This window comes from Pseudophryne corroboree, chromosome 5, assembly GCF_028390025.1.
Source record: "Pseudophryne corroboree isolate aPseCor3 chromosome 5, aPseCor3.hap2, whole genome shotgun sequence".
Classification (NCBI taxonomy): Eukaryota; Metazoa; Chordata; class Amphibia; order Anura; family Myobatrachidae; genus Pseudophryne; species Pseudophryne corroboree.
In genome coordinates, this window is record NC_086448.1 from 404,209,799 (window position 1) to 404,234,801 (window position 25,003).

At 46.4% G+C, this 25,003-nt stretch overlaps 1 protein-coding gene across 2 annotated transcripts in view; it reads right to left on the minus strand.

The window, feature by feature from the left end:
- Positions 1-25,003, minus strand: part of ZNF830 (zinc finger protein 830) — a 545,853-nt gene that overhangs the window by 164,225 nt on the left and 356,625 nt on the right. For both annotated transcript variants that reach the window (XM_063922745.1, XM_063922746.1), the window contains exon 6: positions 23,509-23,590. In XM_063922745.1, the coding sequence (XP_063778815.1) occupies positions 23,509-23,590 (82 nt within the window). The remainder of the gene's footprint in view (positions 1-23,508; positions 23,591-25,003) is intronic.

A 25,003-nucleotide genomic window follows, 5' to 3' on the forward strand; every position in this document is an offset into this window, starting at 1 on the left:
GGACGTTAGAGAAATACCATTATGTTTTTGGCATGTAGGAGTGCTACTGGAGCTTCCAGAAGAAACCCATGTAAGCATCACGAGGAAATACAAACACCACACAGATAGGGTACTAGTCAAAACTGAACTCTTAATCTTTGCACTCTTTGCATCAATGGCAACCACCCTGCTCCCCTGTGTTGCTATGAACATACACACAGCTCTATATACTGTACCAATCTAAAAATGGTGCACATTTGAATGTAAATAAAGATGAAGAATGACTGTAGATATGCTAAGGCTTTCGTGTTATTGCATACCTCCCAACTTTGTCCCGTCGGCAAGAGGGACACATGCGCGGCGAAGTCGCGTTCGCTCCCGAAAGGGGCGTGACCTATTGGGAAAGGGGGCGTGGCTTCGTGGAGGGCCCGTGATCGCGAGCCACACCCCCATTTTCGTCACTGAGGGGGCATGCCCAGCGCTCTGTGAGCTGCTGGCATGCCCCCTCTCCCTCTGTCTGCACTGAATAGACTCTGTGCGCATGCGCATAGCGTCTATTCACCGCTGCTCTGCTAAGCAGGGCAGCGAGAGACTGAGCCTCCCAACTGCCTCCCCCACCCCCCTACCGCGGGACACTGCGGCCCGCAGGTGAGACAGCCCCCAAAAAACGGGACTGTCCCGCGAAAATCGGGACAGTTGGGAGGTATGGTTATTGTGATAATAAGCACAGAATGACTAGTGTTTCTTATAGAGTTTATAGGCACTGAGTGACTCATGCTGATCACAATAAATACTTTTTGAAATTTGACAGCATAGCTCACCTATAAATTAAATAATCATTCATAGAACTATCCAACAAGAGGTTTTTTTTGTGCTATAATGATAAATACAGTAGCTTGGTACTCAACTCCTTTTTAGGACAGACAAATGTAAGGTAATGCACTTTAGGTAGTATTTTTACTACCTACATACTAAATGGGGAAAAACTATGCGATTCTGTACTGGAAAAAGATGTAGGTGTTCCCATAGATAACAAACTTAGCAGTAGTACCCGAAGTAGGAATGCAGCAAAAAAAAGTATTAGCATGCAGAAAGCGGGGAATTGATGCAAGGGATGAGAATGTTATACTCCCATTATACAAATCACTAGTGAGGCCACATCTTAAATACTGTGCACAATTATGGGCCCCATACTAAAAAAAAAAAGTATATCCTGGAACTAGAAAAGGTTCAGAAATGTGCAACCAAATTGATTAAAGTGATGGAGACGCTCAAATACGAGGAAAGGCTTGCTAGGCTAGGCATGTTTACACTGGAAAAAAAAGGAGATTAAGAGGGGACATGATTAACATTTACACATATATAAGGGGACAACACACAGAACTAGCGAGGGATTTGTTTTTGGTAAGATCATTACAAAAGGACACCCGCTTAGGTTAGAGGAGAAGAGATTTCACACAGAGACAGAAAGGTTTCTTCACAGTAAGGACAATACAATTTGCAATTCCGTGCCTGAGAGAGTAGTAATGGCAGACTCGATCATTACTTTTAAGAATGGAATAGATAAATTCCTATCGGATAAGTATATACAGGACTATGGTGGGTAAATAATGCACTAAAGTAATAAAAATAAATAAATAGACATAATGGGTAAACATTTACCACAGTTAAAATTAGTCCTAAAAATCTTACAGTGTAGGAGATCACTAACAGGATGAACTCGATGCACAAACTGTCTTTTTTCAACCTCAGAAACTATGTTGCCATGTATTATAACCACCAGTTCTCAAACTAGTCAACAAAGTCCAATACAGAGGTTAGCAGCTAGCGCAGAATAGAGCAGGACCTCATCCAGACATTCCTGGGTAGGGCAAGTCTGGTTAGGAGTGGCATTTCCAATGAGACAATTTTGCTGCGATGAACGTATAAATGGGCTATGGGTGTCAAAGATCACGTTCCATTATACCTTAAAGGATGTCAGAAGTAAATATGGACATCTGTTACAAAAATGTATTTTATTTTAACAATAATGATAAAAAACAAACATCACTCATTAAAAAAAAAAAAAAAAAAGGAAAGAAAATGTAGAAATTTTTGTGGACTGAGAAGAATAGAGAACAGTATATAGTGACATCATAGCTTAACCTCGACTGACAGAGTTCATAACTGCAGATATACATTACTAAAGTTAACACTGTTATAGAAATTAAATGGTTTTGAAGCCCACTGGAAAACCTGCCCCAAAAAATGACTAGGCTCAGACAGACTTAACTGCAGGTAAAGAATTTATACTGACAGACAAGATTGATTGACAGGAATATCATCCAGATGTGTGTGAAGAAATTCGTAAAAAGTCCTAGGTGCTGATGGTAAAAATTGGTGATGGCAAACATGATAGTAGTGGGTAAATAATCAACCTAATAAAAAGGTTAAGGTTAATAACGAAAGCTATGGTAGACTTACCCTTGTTAACCCTCTTCCTTCGAGGTTTATAGGGTTCACAGGGGAACATTAGGGTTGTACGTGCTGGGATCATGTTAAGGGCTCCAAACTCTTTTTTTTTTGGAGAAATTTTTTTTATTGAATTTTATACTTTTAACAAGGATGTTCGTAAGGTATACATTACAGGTATCACACATTGGTACATATCGCAGTTAACTGTCAAATAGCAGCGGCAGAATATCTACCTATGTACAACATCGAGTGAGTGAAGAATCAAACAGGCATGCATGCCTATGTATAGAGAGCTGTCAATAGATAGTGTAAAACATTTGGTATGTACCGTAGCTAAGGGCGAAGGAATAACTCTTAATGAAGCATTATAGCTTATAAAAGAAGAACAAAGAGTAAACTTAACATTAGAAGTAGAAGAGAAAAGAGGCAAGGAGAGAGAAGAGAAAAGAAGGGAGGGAGGATTGGGAAGGGAGGTAGGGGAGGAAAGGGAGGAATGGTCGGGCAGTCCCAGTCGCCTGGGCAGTGCGTCAGATTATCCTTAGTTGGATAGGGTATTGTGATGGTTCCCATTATCTTATATGGTAGTTAGTGGAGGTTCAGCACCGAAGTGTGACGTCCAGGGTGACCACGTATTGGTAAAATTATCTGGGGTGTACCGGGGAACCGCTGTAATACGTTCCAATCTATAAGTTTGCCATATAGCATTAATGGTAGCAGGGGTTGTGGGGGGCGACAGAGATTTCCAGTTAGCCGCAATTTGGCATTTGGCCGTATTTAGGATATGCTTAATTAGCTTTTGTTGGTGGCGAAGGGTGTGAGGTATTGGGCGAGAGAGCAGGGAATAGAGAGGTGACATCGGGATCGTCAATCCGAGGATCTTAAAAATAAGTCTATGGACCCTAGTCCAATATCCCTTAATTTGCGGGCAGTTCCACCAAATATGCAGCAGGGTTCCGTGCTGGCCACATTGACGCCAACAGCTGTCCGAGCAGGAGGGGTAAATTGAATGGAGACGCGATGGTACCAGGTACCAACGGTAATATAATTTGTAGGCATTTTCTTTAATTCGGACCGAAATGGAGCTCCTGGAAATTTCCTGCCTAATCTCAGACCACTCATCTGTCGTCAGGGTTTCACCTACTTCCCGCTCCAACGCTACTTCGTGGGGTTCCTTCAGGGGTGATTTGTGAGCTAATAAGATTTGGTATATAGTTGAGAGTAAGCCTTTAGTTGATCGGCAGGTGCAGCAGAGGGATTCAAAGCTCGTTTTACCTCCCACGGGCGGTGTTCCGGAGGTAGAGGCGAAAAAGTGGCGTATCTGCAAGAATTGATAAAAGGTTGAGCGTGGGAGCGAGAAACGGGATTGTAAGTTGTCAAACATGGGGAATGTATGTAGAGGAGCGATGTCTAGAAGGAAGAGTGAGTTATGGCTGGTCCAGGAATCAAAAGCTAAGTGGTTCTCCCCTGGCGGGAATGCCGGGTTGTTCCACAGAGGGGTGAGTAGAGGGTGAAAGGAGCGTAGCCGGTAAAGACGTGAGCAAAGGTCCCATATGGCAAGGGTAAATTTCACTGTGGGTAACAGCGAGGAAGCGGGGGGACGGTTATTCGGTCGACACCAGAGCAAGCTGTAGGGGGAATATCTGTGGAGTGTGGTAGCCTCTAGCTGCGTCCAGATTCTGTGTCCAGGATTATCGTGCCAAAGGACACATGTGGTTAAGTGGGCAGCTCTATAGTATTTAAGGAGGTCAGGAACTCCTAGACCCCCTTCTAGACGATGCTTTTGGAGGATTCTCATCTTTATTCTGGGCTTTCGCCCTGCCCAGATAAATCTGGTAAGGTCTGCTTGGAGATTTTTAAGGATTGAGGTGGGGACGTGGATGGGAAGAGTTTGCCACAGATATAACAGACGGGGCAGTAGTGTCATCTTAACGGCTGTCATCCGTCCGAACCAAGATAGGATGTATTTATTCCACTTTGTCATATCGTGTTTAATAGAGGTTAAGAGTCTGGGAAAGTTGGCAGCATAGAGACCAGATTAGGACTTAGTAAGATAGATGCCCAGGTATTTGAGTTTATCAGCTCGCCAAGCACATGGAAAGGAGGCCTGTAGGAGTCGAAGATCTGGGTCCGCGACATGTAGGGCCAATATTTCGGTTTTGTCTGAGTTAATGTTGTAATTTGAAAACCTGCTGTACGTAGCTATCTCCTCCATCAGATGTGGGAGGGAGGCAGGTGGGTCAGTCAGGGTGAGAATGACGTCATTGGCATATAGAGCAATTTTGTGATTGTGAGCTCCCGACATGATACCAGATATGTTACGGTTCAGCCTAATTCTAGCTGCCAACGGTTCCATAATGAGGGCGAAGAGTTGGGGGGAAAGGGGACAGCCCTGTCGGGTGCCGTTGCGTATGGGAAGAGGGTCGGAGGAAAGGCCATTAATTAAGATAGAGGCTGAAGGATTCTGATACAGCGAAGTAACGCCTTTATAAAAGGCGCCATGCAGGCCCATATTTAGGAGTGTCTGTTGTAGGAATGGCCAAGCCACCCTATCGAAGGCCTTTTCTGCGTCGAGGGCCACGACTAGCGTCGGGAGAGACTTGTCTTGTGCCAACTGAATGAGGTCAATGAGACGCCTAGTATTATCTGCGGCCTGTCTGGAGGGAATGAAACCGACCTGGTCGGGGTGAATAAGGGCGGGTAAGAATGGAGCAAGTCTATTAGCCAGGATTTTGGCGAAAAGCTTTAGGTCCACATTCAAGAGCGAAATGGGTCGATAGTTCTTCATCTCCATCGGGTCCCTGTCAGGTTTCGGAATGAGGATAAGGTTGGCCCTAGTGGTGGCTGCGTCGAATGAGTCCCCGTCTAGGATTGCATTAAACAGAGATTGAAGCATGGGAAGTAAAGAGGTTGTAAATTTTTTATAATATAAAGCGGTAAAGCCATCAGGGCCAGGGGCTGCGGTGCGGCGTAACTGCTGAATGGCCACTGAAATTTCCTCTGTGGAAATGGGGGCATTGAGTGTCAATATGTCCGAGTCGGAGAGCTTAGGGAGTTTGCAAGTGGAAAGATAGTCTCAGAGTTTAGAGACGTGATCAGGATCAGTATCTAGAGTGGAAGGGGGATTGTACAAGGATGTATAATAATCCCGAAATTGGGCGGCCATTCGCGAAGGATCAAACGTGGCAGACCCGTCCGCACAGCGTAGGGATACAATGCGATTTTGAGTGCGTTTCGCTCTTAGTTTTTGGGCTAGCAGAGTGTCAGCCTTATCTGATTTCTCATAGAACCTCTGGCGTGCCCATAAGAGTGCCTTGACTGCCTTTTTGGTGAGTATTTGGGATAGCTGACCTTTAACTGCTAGGAGTTTGGAAAGCGTTTTCTTTCTGGGGCGGCGCTGATGCAGAAGGGTCAAGGCGGCAAGTTCTGTTTCTAAAACTCGGATCCGTTGGGCTTCAGTTTTCTTCTGGGCAGCCGAAAGGCTTATAAGGTAGCCTCGGATAGTGGCCTTATGGGCTTCCCATATTAGGGAGGGAGGGACGTCTGGAGTCGCATTTTCCGCAAAATAGTTAGCTAAGGCGGTGGCAATATCAGCTACGGTGCATTTTTTAAGCAGGAGAGATTCATTTAGCCGCCAGAATCTGGTGGGGACAGGTGAGGAGGATGAGATCTCGAGCAGAACAGCAGAGTGATCCGACCAGGAGATAGGGAGCGTCTGGGCACTGAGGAGTTTACGAGTAGTGTCCCGGTCAACGAACATATAATCTATGCGGGTATAGAGGTCGTGAGGCGGGGAGTAGTGAGTGAAACCCTTCGCTGAGGGGTACAAGGTCCTCCAACCGTCATACAGGTTATATAGTGATAAATGTGTCTGCAGACGCTTGGCCAGTTTGGCGGGAGTAGAAGCAGTAGAGGTGGGGCGAGATCTGTCATGGAGTGGATCCAGTGTGACATTGCAGTCTCCACCAATTATAGTCATGCCCGGAGGAAGGCGGGATAGGCTGTCAAAAAAGGCTGTATATAGAGAACCCTGCTGCGTATTAGGGGCATATATGGAGGCCAAGATCAGGGGAGCTTGGTTATAGGAACATGAAAGGATAACGTAACGGCCCTGGGGGTCCGAGACAGTATCGTGAACAGTTATAGGGAAGCCTCGACGGATCATAATAGCGGTTCCCCTTCGTTTGGTAAGCATGTTTGAATAATAGACATGTGGAAATTGTTTGCAGGACATAGAGGGGTGTGGGGGTTAAAAATGGGTCTCCTGAATTAGTACCACATCAGACTTTTGTCTGTTAAAGAATTGGATGGCCATGGCTCGTTTGGTGGGAGAGTTAAGGCCATTAGCATTAACCGATATAATTTTCAGGGTCATAGTGGGAAGAGCTGTGGGCGACGCAAATAGAGGGGCGGGATGGGACCGGTCCGACCATGGGGATGGAGAGGAGGAGAGGAGGAAAGGAGGAATAGAGGAGGAGAGAGAAGGGGAAAGAGTCTGTATGAGAATACAGAGGGGAAGAACCTTTTCCTGTAGAAGGGCCAGGTTTAACACTAAAAGGAAAAACGCCGTCCTGGCGTATCCTTCGGGGGGGGGGGACGTGGCTTTGTGACAGAACGATAAGTAGGGTAAGGAGGAGCATAGGGGAGGGAGAGGTTGTAATAGGAACGACCAAGTGACAGGGGGAATAAAGGGAGCTAGGAGGATCGCATTATTAAGATAAATAGGAGTAGGGTGAGCGGTATAGACATAATGAGGGAGAAGGATAAAGCATGTAGTGGTGTCAGGTACTTAACCAACATCAGTCCTACCAGGAGATTATGAACAGTAACAAATGAGCGCCATGCTAATCATGGGCCAACATGAACAAACATGAAAACAGACTATAGAAAAAAAAAAAAAAAAAGAAACAACTTGACACTCACGTGTAGCCAAGTGGACCGCGCCGCCCATGGCGTCACAGCCACGCGGAGGGCCTGAGTAAACACATGTGATTACGTAGCAAGTCAAGGTATTAAAGTATGCAGATTAGAGCATTCAGCAATTATACATATCACATTTAACAAGGATTGTATCATGGGGTGCCTGAGAGCAGTCAAGTAGAAGACCACTCCGGGGCCGGGGCCCTTGGGCTCGAGATTAAGGGCGACATCTGGTCTTGGGTTGATTCAGGGAGATCTTCAAAAATGCCGAAAGTTTTAAGTAGGTCAGCTCCTTGTGTTGGGGTCTTGACTGTGAAGGTCTTTCCGTTCTGCGTCACTTGCAATAGGAAGGGGAAGCCCCATTTGTATTTTATGGAATGGGCCCGAAGAACTTTGGTGATGTGGGCTAGGTCTCTGCGCTTTTTGAGGGTGGAGGGGGCGAGGTCTTGGAACAACTGTAACTGGGATCCGGCATAAGAGACCGTCGGAAGTCCTCTAGCCGCCAGCATGACTCGCTCTTTGGTGGCGTAGTAATGAAAACGTACAATTACGTCACGTGGTGGTTGGGTCGGAGGCGGTCTAGGGCGGAGAGCCCTGTGGGCACGGTCTAGCTGGAGAAGGGCCTCGGGGACATCCGGCGTTAGTTGCAAAAAAAGGTTCTCCAGATACTCAGGGAGAGAGCTAGAAGCCACACTTTCAGGGATGTTGCGGACTCGGATGTTATTCCGACGGTTGCGGTTGTCCATATCTTCTAGTTGTTCTTTGTACGCTTCCATATCTGCCCGAATATCCGAAAGTTCCTGCTCCACCACCGTTTGAAATTGGCAGACGTCGTCCACTTTGCGTTCAAGTGTATCCGTGCGAGAGCCCAAGTCGGCTATTTCAGATCTAAACTCAGTTAAAACCGATCTCATTTCTGACTGGATCGTTTTCGTAACGATAGCCACCACATCTTGAGTGGTCAGTGGGCTACCGGAGGCGGCGATGTCAGCAGGGTCAAAGGATTGATCAGTTGAAGGCGAGCTCCGGGTGGAGGAGCCGGCCCTCTCCCAAGCGCGCAGGACACTAGCTTTAGGTATCTGAGCGTTCTTGCGGTTCTTTTGTGACATTGCAAATGTTGCTTCTCGTGTCAGCGTGTTAGAATAATGCAATATGCACAGTAGAGCTCCCTGTCACTTCGTGGTCGTTATGCTTAAGGAGCCATGAGCTCCATGTGGCTCAGCTAGCGGGGAAGGGAGTTTGGTTTGGTAATATAGTGTAGATCACACTTGCGGACCGTTTCTGTGGGGGGCAGGCGGTATTGAGGCTATCTATACACCCGCGATGTAGGACCGCTGTTATCTTTGCGGTTATCCGCCGGGCTCAGAGTGGCCGAGTGATCGTTGGCTCCCAGGGAGCGGCCTCCTCAAATGGTGAGGGGGGCAGCCAGGCGTGTGTGACGGAGGATAGGCCACAATCGTGTTCTGTAGGCCCGTACAGAGCGCGGGGTTCCCAGAGTATGCGGCGCAGGGTGCTGTGGCGCAGAGGGCCCGGGAGTCCTGTGTCGCCGTCCATGGACAAGTCGCTGTTCGCAGGGGTGAGGGAGAGGTATCGCGGGTCCCGCGTTAGGCTGTGGGTCGCGTGGGAACTCACCCGCTGAGTCGGAGAGCGTGGTGCCCCCACGTCTGATGGACTCCGCTGCGGGTTGAGGGTATATACTGGGTTCAGTGTATGCAGCACAGGCCAGGTGCAGTGTGTCTGCTGCGGGTATATAGGCAAGAGGTATGGATCAGCTGCTGGGAGTGTGTGAAGGTCCCTGCAGCACACACAACAACAGCCTGTAGCAACCTGGATAGGCCTGAGAGTGTGGACGCAGGAGTTCCTTATGTATAGCTGTTTCCCCTGTAGAAAGGGCTCACCTCACAGCTCACAAGATGGCCGCCGCCGCTCAGTGAGTGCTCCCAGAGGTCCTCCGTGCGCTCCGTTCCACGGCTCCCGGCGCTCTGTATAGGCGATGGGGTCCCCACAGTGAAGGGTGAGTCAGTCTCCAGCGGGCTATGTGGTCGGAGGCTCGGTCACAGGGCCTCCGTGTGCGGCGTCACAGCGCGTCCCGGCCCGTCGTCAAAATTGAGTCCCCGGCTTGGTAGACGTGGCACCTACCTACGAGTATGGGGATGTTAGGGAGAGGAGAGGGGGTGAGATGGGACTGGGAAAGGGGTGTCTGTGTGTGGATAAGGGGCTTTTTGTAGCTCTGTCAGCCGGAGCTCCACACAAACACGTCCACTGCAGTTGCCAGCCAGGCCCGGGCTCCAAACTCTTAAGCTTTTCAGATCTCCCAAGAAAGAAAGATATGGTATACATAAGAACACACTTACAGACAGGAGAAGCAAACCCATATAGGCCAAGTGCATAAGAGTGGGCATCCTGTGGACACTATGAACTTTGAAGAAAGAGTTAACAAGGGTAAGTCTACTATAACTCTCCTTTACTTCTTCGATTTCCACAGGGGAACATCAGGGATGTCATAAATCAGTACTTCAAGGGAGGGGACGTTCCTTTGGGGATAGGACAATCTGCCTCCCAGGATGCTTCATTTGGACACCAAATGTATTAAAGGCATAGAACACAGCAGACGCACCATGGCGCGCACCCCATGAGGGACCCACACACTGAGTAGAATGAGCAGAGATTAAAGCTGGTACTGGAAGACCAGCTTGAGCATATGCTTGTGCGATAGCCATTCTAATCCATCTGGCAAGAGTCTATTAGCTGGCCAACCACTTTTGTGGAAACCATAGGAGGATGAAGAGGGAATCCGATTTTCTAAGTGAACTAGTCCAATTTACATAGATACAGAGATCACAAACCACGTCCAGAGAGCGGACTCATGCCTAAAGATCTGGGGAGACTAAGGCCGGGACCACGATTTCTTCCATCAAGTAAAAACAGGAACCCACCTTAGGCAAGTAACCCGATCGAGTACGGAGGACAGCCCTGTCCGGATGAAATATCCGGAAAGGGGGCAACAGTAAAGTGCGCCCAAATCAGACACCTGTCTGGCAGATGCCATGGTTAGAAGGAATAAAGTCTTCACAGGTAACCACTTCACATCAACCGACTCCAGAGGTTCAAACGGAGGCTGCTGAAGAGCGTCTAGAACCACAGACAAATCCCACGGAGCTACATAGGGAGGCTGGACAAAGGAGAACACCCTGGAGGAAGGTGCAAACATCCGGTAGTGGAGAAATCCTGCGTTGAAATCATACAGACAAAGGAGAGATATGCACTTTGAAAGAAGCCATGTGAAGTACGAGGCTCAAGCCACGTTGTAGGAAGGCAAGTATTCTGGATATCCTGAAGACAGTAGGGTCATAGTGCTTGGAAGCACACTACTAAAAGTAAGTATGCCACACCCGATAATACATACAGACTGAGTGAGAAAAACCTTTTGCCCTTAATATGGAAGATTTAAGAGCCACGCTGTTAAAGACAGCCGTGCTAGGTCTGAGTGTAGACAAGGTCCCTGAGACAAGAGGACCTGTCGTAGTGGAAGTGGAAAGTGAGCTCCCACTGAGAGAAACTGGAGGCCAGAGAACCAATGACGTCTGGGCCACTACAATGAAGTTGCCTCCTTCTAATTTGAATTTCCGTATATGACTCTGTGCAATCATCTGGAAAATGCGGCTGTAGCTGTGGACATATTGCCAGCATCAGCGTCTACAGACTCCCGGCTGAACGTGCACACCACCCCGAGATAGAAGTAGCGGGATCAGCGGAAGCCGGGGATGCCCGGCGTGCAGTGACTATACACTTAACAAGGTACTGCTTACCGCAGGGGTAACTCACATTGATTCAGACTGCTGGAGTATACAGTAAGTGTGGATTGCACGCTGCATTTGGACTCACAACTGCTAACAGTGTCTATTAGTGCGGTCACATATTTGCCCAAACGGCAGTATTGCACACACGTGAGTCCAACGGGATCAGTACAGCGCTGTCTGTACAATAATAGCTGGCATACCCAACATTGACTCTAGCCCTCAATCACTGACCTTTAGTGTTTCAAAGTGACTGTGTTGAGAAACTTTTCATAACAGATACAAAGTATCCAGTAACACTTAAACATCTGTGATTTAGGCTTGCTACATTTGCAACTTATTTTAAACTTGTGATACTCTGGAGAGTGTATTATATTACATTAATAATTGCACTTTATAAATACATGATTTTTTATGTTTTTTGAATGTAATTCTGATGATAAAATATAAAGACTTTCTTATTATAAACCACTGGCAACTTTTTATTCATTTTGATATATAATTTATGCGCTATCCTCTTTATTTCTGTTTATCTATTCTTGTTTGTATTGGAACCTTCACAGAAGGGTTCTGGAGAATTGCTGCAGTTACTTTTTTATTTTGGGATTCTATTTCGATTATAACATCTGCTGGCGCCTTGAGGGTTATCATACAAATTTCCGTATAACCCTTGGCAGTGACAATTTTGTCCAATTCAGCCCCAAGTAACACCTCACTTGTAAAAGGGAGAAATTCCAATGTTTTCTTGGAATCAAGTTCAGCTTTCCAAAACTGTAGCCAGAGAATGCACCGGGCCACTACAGAAATGGTGGAAGCCTTTGTTGGCAATACTTCAGCATCAGATAGAGTTTCACCAATGTAAGCAGCTGAGTGCTTAACGAGTCCTCAGACATATCAGAGAGCAATTCTTCCTCTATGGCCTGTGACAATGGGGGTCATTCCGAGTTGTTCGCTCGTTGCCAATTTTCGCTAATTTGCTGCGATTTGTTGCAAAATGCGCATGCACTTAGATATTAAACTAAAAACTTAGTAGATTTGCTGTGGATTCTGCAGCGCTTTTCAGTCGCTCGGATCGGTAAATGATTGACGTTTCTGGGTGGTAACTGACAGTTTTCCGGGAGTGTGCTAAAAAACGCAGGCGTGTCAGGGAAAAACGCGGGAGTGTCTGGAGAAACGGGGGAGTGGCTGGCCGTGACGTCAAACCAGGAACTAAACGGACTGAGCTGATCGCAATCTGTGAGTAGGTCTGGAGCTACACAGAAACTGCAAAGAATTATTTATTAGCAGTTCTGCTAATCTTTTGTTCGCTATTCTGCTAAGCTAAGATACACTCCCAGAGGGTGACGGCCTAGCGTGTGCAATGCTGCTAAAAGCAGCTAGCGAGCAAGTCGGAATGAGGGCCAATGATTCAATGGCTTTTGCAGCCTAAGAAGCAGCCACAGTAGGGCTATTGACAGCACCGGTAAGAGAAAAAAAAAATAGACAAAAAGCAATTTTGATTTGTCCATCTAGTGAGGAAAGAGTAGTGACAGGCAGAATGGATATCTTACCTAGACACACAATACGCAAATCCACCGGAAGGGAAGTTTCCCACTTAGCACAATCCTCTGCAGGGAAAGGGTAACATAATGCCAATCGTTTAGACACAAGAAACTTCTTACCCAGAGTTTTCCAGGGTTCCTGACCAATTTCCATGACATAATCTGAATGTGGAAATTTTGATCTAATGATGCCAGTCCACCACGGAGGAAGTCCGTGGTGGACTGGCACATAAAGCTCGGGGGAGGGGCTACAGATGGGCACTACCTCCCCTATGCTGGCACTCAACCACCAGTACTTAGAGGCCCCTTAATTAATAACTTGTGCCTCTTAATGCCCTGGTGGTCTAGTGGAGTCCCTGGTCAGTGCCAGAGTCCATGCCAACGCCCGTCTCCCAGGAAAGACGGAGGGTCGCGGTTTCAGCGCAGGTCACGGAAACTGGGACCCTCTTACTTGCTCCCTTATTGTCGGCCACGCAGTCCTCATGTCACCCCATCAGCAGCGGTGCTAGTTGCTCCGTGTGGCTACCGTCAGAAGCACCCATTTTGGCAGAGGTCGTGCGGGAGTTTCGGCACCGGCAGGGAGTGATGGAGTCTGCAGACTTCCAGGACTGACAGACTTAGAACAGTTAGAAAAGTGTAAAAAAAAATAAAAAAAATATATATATATAAAAAGCTTGGGGCTGCAAAAGAACAGCCCCCTGTAAAAGGGGTGCATCCAAATTCCTGCTGACACCAGCAAAAAAAAAAACAACAACAAAAACTGACCTGCCTGAGCATGGAGGCGGGGTTATAGGGAGGAGGACAGAGGCCTCCAGGGAAATCTGAAAAGCTTAACTGTTTGGTGCCCAGGACCTGATCCCACCACCTACAACGCCAATGTTCCAACGTGGAACCGAAGAAGAAAATAGTTTAATAATATTCTTAACCTAAGGTATACTTTCCATTGATGTTCAGTTTTTCAGCAATATATCAATATGGAAGACAGGTTCCCCCTGAGGCCCTTTGGAGAGACAGAGAGAGAGTATGCCAGCACTCACCCGAGCGCTATATGTCCCTGGAGAAAAACACAATGTTTACCCAGTAGCGCTGCTGTAGTGTATAAACGCCAATAATGTGCCCCCCCCTCTACTTTAAAACCCCCTTTCACCGTGTGTCAAGCAGGGGAGAGTCCGGGGAGCTTTCTCTCAGCGGTGCTGTGTAGAGAAAATGGCGCTGATGAGTGCTAAGGGTGAAGCCCCGCTCCTCGGCGGCGGGCTTCTATCCCGCTCAAACTTATTAAAAAATGGCGGGGGCTCTTTTATATACATGTACAGTGCCCACCTGTACATGTATATACACTTTTGCCATAGGAGAGGTGTTTTATTGCTGCCCAGGGCGCCCCCCCTGCGCCCTGCACCCTTACAGTGACCGGAGTGTGTGAGGTGTAGCGGAGCAATGACGCACAGCTGCAGTGCTGTGCGTTACCTCTGTGAAGCACCGAAGGCTTCTGCCGCCCGAGACGTCTTCTGGAGCTAATGGTGTCCAGTAGCCGAGGAAGCAGAGCCTAACATTTAAGTAGGTCTGCTCATCTCTCCTCAGTCCCTCGATGCAGGGAGCCTGTTGCCAGCAGTGCTCCCTGAAAAAGAGAAAAAATCCTAACAAAAATGCTTTCTAAGCAGGAAACTCAGGAGAGCTCCCTGCAGTGCACCCATTCTCCTCTGGGCACAGTCTAAAACTGAGGTCTGGAGGAGGGGCATAGAGGAAGGAGCCAGTGCACACCCAGAATCCTAAAGTCTTTCTTAAAGTGCCCTATCCCCTGCGGAGCCCATCTATTTCCCATGGTCCTTACGGAGTCCCCAGCATCCTCTAGGACATTAGAGAAAAAGGGGGTAATTCAGACCTGATCGCTGCTGTGCGTTTTTCTACAGTGGGCGATCAGGTCTGTACTGCGCATGCGCAACAATGCACCGGCGCGTCGGACGACTGCACCGGGACATCGGTGCATAGCGACGGGATGGTGCGAAAAAAGCGATCGCAAGGTGACTGACAAGTACAGGTCGTCTGTGGGTGGCAGCTGACCGTTTTAGAGACGTGTCCGGGAAAATGCAGGAGGGAACAGGCGTTTGGAGGGAGGGTTTCTGACGTCAGCTCCATCCCCGATCATTGCAGCAGCTGAGTAAGTCCTGAGCTGAGCAGATGATTTTGTAGGGATGGGAAATGTGTAAGCGATTTTTTGGCAGAGTGGATGAACTTGAAAGCAATACAGGAGAGGTGGGAAACATTAAAAAGTGCAATATTAATGTCAACAGACCTCTGTATCAAAAGTGTTAGGAAAAACACAAGGAAAAGGAACAAGGAAAAATAAGCAGACACAAAATAATGAAGACAAAGATGTTATCTTGTTAGACAGAAGGATACTAAGAAGGTAATCAGATGTGCAAAGGCACAAAAGTGGAGGAGAAAATGGCAATGGGTAAAGGAGGCATATTTTTTTTTTTAGGTATATAAGCGAAAGGAGAAAAACAAAAGGTAGAATAATAAAACTAAAGAAAGACTGGGAATCTTGTTGAGCAAGACAATGTAACAGCAGATCATTTTAATTATTTTTGCTCAGTATTCACTACTGAAATGGAGGGGAAGGGACCACAGTTAAGTTGCAGGTATATTCAGAAAAATGGAACAAGTACATTTACAGAGGAGAAGGTCCTAACAGAACTCTCAAAGCTGAAAGTGGACAAATCTATGGGGCCAGATGGGATACATCCAAGGATACTAAAAGAACTTAAAGAGGTGCTGGTAGCACCATTAACAGAATTATTCAACCAGTCATTAGCTACAGGAGTAATTCCAGAGGACTGGAAAAAAAAGGAACATAGGGCCTAATTCAGATCTGATCACAGCAGCAAATTTGTTAGCTAATGGGCAAAACCATGTGCACTGCAGGTGGGGTAGATATAACATGTGCAGAGAGAGTTAGATTTGGGTGAGTTACTTTGTTTCTGTCCAGGCTGCTTTATTTTTAGACTGCAATTTAGATTTCAGTTTGAAAACACCACAACCAAATCTAACTCTTTCTGCACATTATATCTGCCCCCCTGCAGGGCTCCTGGTTTTGCACATTAGCTAACAAATTTGCTGCTGCCATCAGATCTGAATTAGGCCCATATCCCCACTGCACAAAAGTGGAAGCAAGGAAAAGGTAAACAACTACAGACCAGTGAGTCCTACATCAGTAGTAGGGAAATTGATGGAAACACTCTTAAAAGAAAGAGTTGTAGATCCCAAATGCAGCAATTTACAGGATCCCAAACAGCACGGATTCACTGGCGAGAGATCATGTCAAACAAACCTTATTGAGTTTTTTGGACTAAAGTGACGGATAAAGGTGGAGCCTTTAGGTGGAGTATAGCTTATCTAGATTTGGTAAGGCTTTTGACACTGTCCCACACCGCAGACTGCTAAATAAATTCAAAAGCATGGGATTGGATAATAAGATTGTTGAATGGATAAGATCTTGGTTGCAGGATAGAAAACAGAATTGTAGTAAATGGAGTGCATTAACAGGAGGGAAATGTTACCAGTGGAATACCCCAAGGATCTGTACTTGGACCAGTGCGTTTTAATATCTTTATTGGGGACATTAATTCCACTGTATAGGTCACTGGTACGGTCTCATCTAGAATACGATGTTCAATTCTGGAGGCCATATCTTCAAAAGGATATGAATACTTTAGAGACTGTACAAAGAAGGGCAACTAAAATTGTGCACCACAAAACATACAAAGAAATGCTAAAAAAAAATAAAAATCTAAATATGTATAGTTTGGAGAAGAGAAGGGAAAGGGGGGACATGATAGAAACCTTCAAATATATCAAGTGTAACAAAGGGCCTAATTCTGAGTTGATCGCAGCAGCAAATTTGTTAGCAATTGGGCAAAATCATATGCACTGCAGGGGGGGGGGGGGGGGGGAAGGCAGATATAACATTTGCAGAGAGAGTTCGATTTGGGTGTGTTATTTTGTTTCTGTGCGGGGTAAATACAGGCTGCTTTATTTTTACACTGCAATTTAGATTTCAGTTTGAATACACCCCACCCAAATCTATCTCTCTCTACACATGTTAGATCTGTCGCCCCTGCAGTGCACGTGGTTTTGCCCAACTGCTAACAAATTTGCTGCTGCAATCAACTCAGAATTAGGCCCAAAGCCCAGGAGGGAAACATACTTCAATTGAAGAGAAGCAATAGGACAAGAGGACATGCACTGATACAGGAGGGAGGTACGTTCAGAGCAAATTTGAGGAAAAAATACTTTACAGAAAGGAGAGTGGACAAGTGGACTCTGGGCAGGAGTGACACCGGAGGGAACACGTAGGGCACCCGAAAGTTCCATGGAACTGCAAGTGCGTCCACGAACGATGCCTGAGGATCCCTTGTCCGAGATATGAAGACCAGAACCTTGTAATTGTGTTGAGACACCGTGAGGTCTACGTCCGGTAGGTCCCACCTGTCCACTATGAGTTGAAAGACTTCTGGATGAAGACTTCACTGTCTGGCATGCACTTCCTGGCGACTGATGAAGTCCGCTTCCCAGTTGAGGATGCCCGGAATGAACACTGCAGATATGGCTGGCAGATGATGTTCCGCCCAACGAAGGATTTTTGACACTTCCATCAATGCCATGTGGCTTAGAGTCCCGCCTTGATGGTTTATGTATGCCACCGTGATGGCGTTGTCTTAACGTACTTGAACATGACTGTTCCGTACCAGACGCAGGGCAAGAACACTGAAAACTTCCCTCAGCTCCAGAATGTTTATCGGGAGAAGTGTTTCCTCCTTGGTCCAACGACCCTGAAAAGAGTGTTGCTCCAACACCGCTCCCCATACCCTCAGACAGGCATCCATTGTCAGCAGGACCCAGTCGGGGATCCAGAATGAACAGTCCTTGCTCAATTGCTGGTCCTGGAGCCACCAGGTCAGCGACAGACGGACCTCCAGAGTCAGAGATCATTTGAGATCCGATCCGATGAGGTAGGCTGTCCCACTTGGAAAGGATTAACCATTGTAGTGGACGGGAATGAAACTGAGCGTACTCTACCATGTCAAAGCCTGACACCATGAGGCGAAGCACTTGCATCTCTGAGTGTATCGATACTCTGGAGCGACAAAGGAAGCATCTTATCCTGTCCTTAAGCTTCAGGACTTTCTCTGGAGACAGAAACAGTCTCTGACTGTGTGTATCCAAGAGTGCCCCCAGGTGCACCATGCTCTGAGCTGGGACCAGCAACGACTTCTTCCAATTGATTATCCAGGAAGGTCACCGTCAGTTGCAGATGACTGAGGAGAACTTAGTGGAAATTTGCCAGAATCAGCAGGTCATCTAGGTACGGCAGGATTCTGACTCCCTGGAGACCGAGATGGGCAATCATCACGGCCATGACCTTGGTGAAGATCCGAGGGGCCATAGCCAGTTCAAATGGCAGAGCCTGGAATTGGTAATGAAGGTTGCCAATAGCAAACTGCAGGAACTGCTGATGCGACATGGCAATAGGAATATGCAGATTTGCATCCTGTATGCATCCCATACCATAGTCTCCGGGTTCCATAGCCAGCACAATTGAGCGCAGCGCTTCCATACGAAACCTGGACACTCACAAACTTGTTCAGGGATTTGAGGTTGAGAATAGGCCGGAAGGACCCATTGGGTCTCGGGACCAGAAACAGGGTCAAATTGTAACCTCTGCTTCTCCACAACCAATCCTGTACTCAGGAGAGAACTCACAACTGTTTCTAGAGTTTGCGCCTTTAATGGATACGAAGGGAGAGCCTTAGCAGAGAACTGGCAAGGGGGACGTCCCTTGAAGGAGACAGCGTAACCATGAGAGAAAACTTCCAGTACCCATGCATCTGAAGTGGTCTTTAACTAGACCTGGGCAAACTGTAGAAGTCAGCCTCTAACCCTGGGGTCCCCCAGGAAGAGGCCTGCCCCATCATGCAGCAGGCTTGTCATGTTTTGAAGCAGGCTGAAGGGATTGTTTGTTTTGGGAGCACGAGACTGTCTTGGGTATGACTGACCCTTTGCTTTCTCTTAAGGCTGAATGGAACAAAAAGTGGTACCTTTTGCCTTCGTAGCGGCTGCTATTCAGACACAATTTTATGTAGGTCTTTCCCAAACAAAATTTCCCCAGTGAAGTCCCCTCAAAAGTCTTTTTGGAGTCCAGGTCCACTTTCCATGACCTCAACCACAGTATGCGACGAGCCAGGACAGACGTAGTCGACGCCTTGGCTGCCAACACTCCCGCCTCAGAGGACGCCTCCTGAATGTAATAGGTGGCAGTGGTAATGTGAGACAGGTATTGTATGGCATTGTCAGAAATATCCTCTGGCAGCTCTTCCTCTAACACCTGAACCCACGCTTCAATAACTTTTGCAGCCCAAGAGGCAGCTTTAGTGGGTCTATGAATAGCCCCTGTAAGGGAGCAGATACATTTCAGGTAACCCTCCACACGCTTATCTGTCGGTTCCTTCATTAAAGTGACAGTGGTGACAGGCAGAGTGGACGACACCACGAGGTGGGTGAAGTGAGAATCCACTGGGGGTGGAGTCTCCCATTTGTTACACAACTGTGCAGGGAGAGGATAGCGAACAAAGGCACGTTTAGGCAGAGGGAATTTCTTCCCTGGATTAGACCAGGGTTCTCGTCTGATGTCCACTAAATGATCAGAATGGGGTAATACAGTTTTATCCACATTCTGTTTAAAATTATCAGTTTTCTTTGCCACAGTAGAGGAATCCTCATCATCAGTGAATTGTAGGATATGCTTAAGACCAACCACTATGGCAGGTACATCAATTTGCAAGAGAGAATCCTCCCTCTTCTAATGTGTATTCTCCCTCTTCTAAAGATAATACTTCCTACTAGCCATTAGAGCAGAGTATATTACAAGCTGTTTGTACTACTTAGTACTGCAAAATTGTAAATACCCCAATTACGAAACTAACTGGCTATTTGATGCAGCAAATAAAAAAACAACAGTTCAGGATATGTCCAGGAGATTTAGTATACCCAGATGAATGAGGAACAATCTCAGGAGTGAGGGTGAGCTGTCAATTAGAGGGCTTACAGGAATCCCAAATATGCAGGCTTGTCCGTTCACGGGGAGAGGATGTTTAGCAGCAGCCACTGTGATATACGATGCCCTGATCACCACAGTCAGCAACAATGGCACTACACAGGAGGATTAGCAGGTGCAGGCAAACAAGTCAGTCCCCAGATATCAGCAACCTCCCAAGATAGGACAGCACGGACAGTTCTCTAGCTGAACATCTAATGCAGGCAGAACCAAGGGGGAGCAGCTTGGACAATCCTTCCTGGGTTTAGCGGTTAGATCTAATAGAGAACAGTGCCCCAAGCAGGGTTGAGGCCCCCAGGATGCAACAAGGGCAATATAAAGAATCAGATGACAACCGCTGGCCGCAACCTCTGAAACCAGCTGGCAAAGAGACCGGTACCTGATGGATTCCAATCCCCTGATCACAGGCAGCTGACGTTAGTCCAGGTAATTAGTCATCACCGCACCTCTCCCTCCAGAATGATAGGACTCACAGGGAAAGAGAAGGCACCGAGTGTAGGGTCAGAGGGACCGATGTAAAGTTGCAGGTATCAAATGTTCTGAGACACAGCTAGTCCCAGAAGCATGACTGTAAGAGCGAGGGAAGCCCAAAGTTACTCTCCTTGGATCGCGCCCAAAGATGGCTGCGGGCGGTCATGAACGCCTGAAATTTCACAGGCTTGGCTCCGGCGTAAAGAAAGTGGCACCAGACTCAAAAGCAGGATGAAAAGCTGTACAATACTTAAGACTTTCTGTAGATAGCTGCTGGGAAAAAATCCTGAATGAAATCTGCAGTTTGAAAGGTTAGTTTAATTTATACAGCAAGGTCCAGAGCCCAGGTAAAAAGCGGCCATGCTGGGTGCCCTGCCCACTGGAAGTCCGCTTTAAGCCCATTTTAATTTAATAGCTCACATAAACCGAACGTCAATGGATCCTTGCTTTAACACGTTTGTTTGTGTCTGTATACACTATTTTTATTTATTGATTTATTGGTTTCTTTTTTTGGGGTCCCGAAAGAGAATGAATATTTTCGACAGCATCTCTGGACTCCGCTGGTTAATCCCCAACACTCCCCCTCACCCTTCCCCCTCCCCTGAGAGAGGCAAGTTTACAGTCAATAAATTGCCAACACAGTATGTAAACGAAGGGCTGATACTACAGTCGCTTTGAATGGGGGAAAGGACTAGAGAGGGCCAGAGTTAATGTACATTAAACAGTACAGTACTGTGCTACAGATTTGTGTATCAGATGCCCAGACAGTTTGTTATGGAAACAGGTCTTATGCTGTGTGCATAATTCTATTGAATATAAGGTTCTTAAATATATGAATGTTATAAAAAAAATTAATACAAATTGTCAAAAAGAAAAAACAAAACAAAGGCATTCGCACTTTGGGAATGGAACCCGGGACTCTGAGCATGGGGTGCTTGGCCACAACACCTTGTGATAGAGACTTAAGCTCATGTGTAAATGTAAGCAGTGATCATTTCCCATGGGTTTTTCTGTATTGGCTACGAGACTTGGACGCTCACATGCAGTACTGTATGCCTAACATCAATGGACCATTGCTTTAAACACGTTTGTTTGCATCGTATACACTTTTTATTTATTGCTTAGTCTATGGGACTAGGACGCTCACATAACCCTAATGTAAATGGACCATTGCTTTAACACGTGAAATTTCTAGTTTTTTATTTATTTATTGGTTTCTTTCTTTTAAATGGACTCTCTCCATCTGACCATTGGTCTGTGTGTACAGTATACAGTAACATTACAGTTGTCACTGACCATTTGCCAGAGCTTGTAGATCAACCCGCAACCATTTGCTCTACAGTACTGGATTAGTGAAGCATTAGCCACCCAGTGTTGAAGATGTGTATTGCATGCTGCGTATGTAGTCATGACTCAACGCGTCTGTCCGTGCAACAATTGAACAACCTGAGCTATCGCTTAGGCGTGACTAATCCTCCATTTAGGCAGAGAAACAGCAACGATGAGGGAGGCTCCATCTGTAGGATACTTAAGTGTTTGTAAAGTCTCAGTGCTGTGTACAGGCGGCTTTACAAGGGAGACCTTGCCCTGCAATCCCGGAGACCAGCAGCAGCTATGCCCAGAAGATGGCACTTAGCGTCTCAGTCAGGAAGTGGAGGAGCGTTTGAGGCAGCTCCAAGGCGGGTAATCTGCGAGGAGATGGAGCCGTGGGCCAGGGGAGGAGCTACACGTCAAGTGCCTCCTCTATGCTGGACATCCACCCCAGGTACTAGTGAGCCTTATTAAATGGGCATTAGTACACCTGATCTGTGCTCCATTGCCCTGGTGGTCTAGTGGTGTCTCTGCACAGTGACCGTGTCCACGATAGCACCGCAACCCGTCTCCCTAGGTCACGGTCGGAACGCGATTTAATGTCGGGTCCCACCTGGGGGACCCTCCTACCTCCTCCCCTTAGCAGCCACAGAACCAGGAGAGCAGCTTGCGACTCTGTGCCTAAGCCGTGACTTCTCTGCCGCAAGTACCCGGGAACCAGGCAGCAGGAGTACGGAATGCCGCTTGGGAGGTGATGGAGTTGCAGTGCTGAATGTCACAGTGACGTACAGCGCTGACAGCCCAGACAGAGATAGGAAATCTTCTGCAGAAAAGCATTTCAGGGCTTCCCAGTGCATGTTAGGGGGCCTGCTGCTGCAGGCCCCAATTTGAAACTGAGCTCTCAGTGCATGGAGGCAGTGTTATAAAGGAGGCCACAATGCATCCAGGGACAGCAAAAGCTTTAGCCTGTTGGTGCTTCTGGATTAAGAGCCACTCTACAACCCAATGTTTTCCCTCTGGAAACCAATGTAACTTGCTGCAGAAATAAGCATGCTGCATATAATTTTAATCAGCAGAGTCTGCTTGTGTGCCCTATTTTGCATAGCAAAAAAAGATGCCCAAAGCGATCAGAGTTGCCCAAGACCTGTCAGCTCACTCACACCAGGCATCTCCCGTTACATGGCATATTGAGGCAAGGTGTATGAGGACACATCTGGACAACAAACAAACATTTCTTTTGTACACATAACTCATACAAGACATCTACACTGAATCCTCTTGTCTGTTGAATTTCTTTATTACTAGTCTTCCCCTAACCAAGCTTTTACTACTATAACCTGCTTTGCACACAGTGCTTAGACATATTTTAGTTGTTAATAATTGTTGTGATACAAATATATAGGCAATGGGTATAGTTTAAAATACAAATATGAAAACACTAAAATAAATGTGTCTAGCATAAACTATTTTACACAAATTTTTAAATTGCCACAAAGACTTAAGGGGGTATTCAATTTTTGCAGTTTTTCACTAATTCGACCATGTGTATTCAATAGCGGGCATTTTCAAATCTGCTTTCACTTTTCTTGTTGAATCGGTATGGGTGAAAACAGACCCAAAAACAGGCGAACAATGCCCACAAATTCTACAACACACGTGTATCGGCGGCAAAATCGCCAATGCATGTGGTTTTAGCCAGTGCCAGATTTTTCGACCAGTCAAAAAATCTGCACGGGCATTGAATAGGGCAAATGTAATATGCCCTAAAAACGGCCATAAAGTGCAGATTTTCCGACTGTAGGAAGATTTGCACCTAATTGAATACCCTCCTTAGGCAAAAAGTAGAATGTTATAATAGTACAACCTTTCATATATTTGTATAATCTACAAACAATATCAGGTTTTCGTTTATCATTGTGATACTTACTTTCCCACTGCTTTTTCTTGTATATCTGCCTTTAAAATAGACCCAGAATGAGAAACAGCAGATGTTTTACGGTCACAGAAATCTAAAACAGAACAGAATGGGGTCAAAATGTGTACAAAGCTAGCATGCAGAACTATTATAACAGTGGTTTAGCAGTGCAAGAACATGACACAGTAGTCTCCACTGTTACTTGTGCATAAAACAGTACAGCACAAATCTAGTGCTTACCAAAACTCCCCAATAAAAAAGTAAACCACATGCACTGTGCCCTGGCAAGGACATGAAGACTGAGAACACTACTTGAAAAGCAGATATGGGGCGGGATGCATTGCCGCACGTGTTCAGCCGATGAGCGGGATTCCGGACGAATGCTGAAATTTTTTTTTAAAGGGGCATTCACAAGCAAAACCATGCTTTGTAATCACCCCCCCCCCACCCCCCCAAAAAAACTTTCAAATTCGAGCAGAATACTGCACTTTGGCCGAACTCGGGTGGCATTACATCCTGCCCATGGGGTCTTATTGTGTCTTTCGGCGAGAGTACTAAGCAACATGATTAAATTTTTATGTTCAATGACATTGTCTTTTTGTCCAGCTATAGAATCACTTTGGTTCTATTTTAAGGCTTTGTTCAAGGTGGCAGATTCAGGGTGGATTTCCAAAAGGATACTTTTTTTTTTTTTGTAAATAAAGTGCAGTGACTAAATCCCTAGGATGCAGAGCATGCAATTTGTATGGCTGTCAAAATCGGGCTAGCAATTAAGGGCCTGCAACATTAATGCTCTCCTTCAGAATGCCACCAATGGGATGCAGTGAGCATGTCTCTGCCCCTTCCTTCGCCATGGCCCCTTTCTCCTTCTTCCCTATCTAGGTGCTTCTATTCTCCTATCACTATCCCTTACTCTCCCGACTCAAAGTCTATCCTCCTCATCCAGACCTTTGCAGTATGCAGAAAGTGAGACCAGACATCCTCCTTCCAGCTGAACTAAGTTTATGGGGTTGTATTAACGTAATCTGCAGGTGAAAAAGCTGAATCCACACAAAGGGTTAAATTTACTATGCGGCAGGTTTGGTGTAATTTATAACCCACTGTCAGTTTACGGCAGATTTCATGTCAAACTACTAGCAAGTTTGGTTTCGAGGTCTAACCTTAATCTGCTGTGGATCCCCTTCGGATTAAAAATAATTTGTCACGGCATGTTCTAATCAGTGGTGGTTTTCTATTGAAACCACGGTGTAATAGAAAATAGGATTTTAATTACCTACCGGTAAACCCTTTTCTCGTAGTCCGTAGAGGATGCTGGGGTCCACATTAGTACCATGGGGTATAGACGGGTCCCTTGGGAGGCATGGGCACTTTAAGAGTTTAATAGTGTGGGCTGGCTCCTCCCTCTATGACCCTCCTACCAGAATCAGTCTAGAAACTGTGCCCGAGGAGACTGACATACTTCGAGAGAAGGAAATACACAGATAGTGGTGAGATTCACACCAGCTCA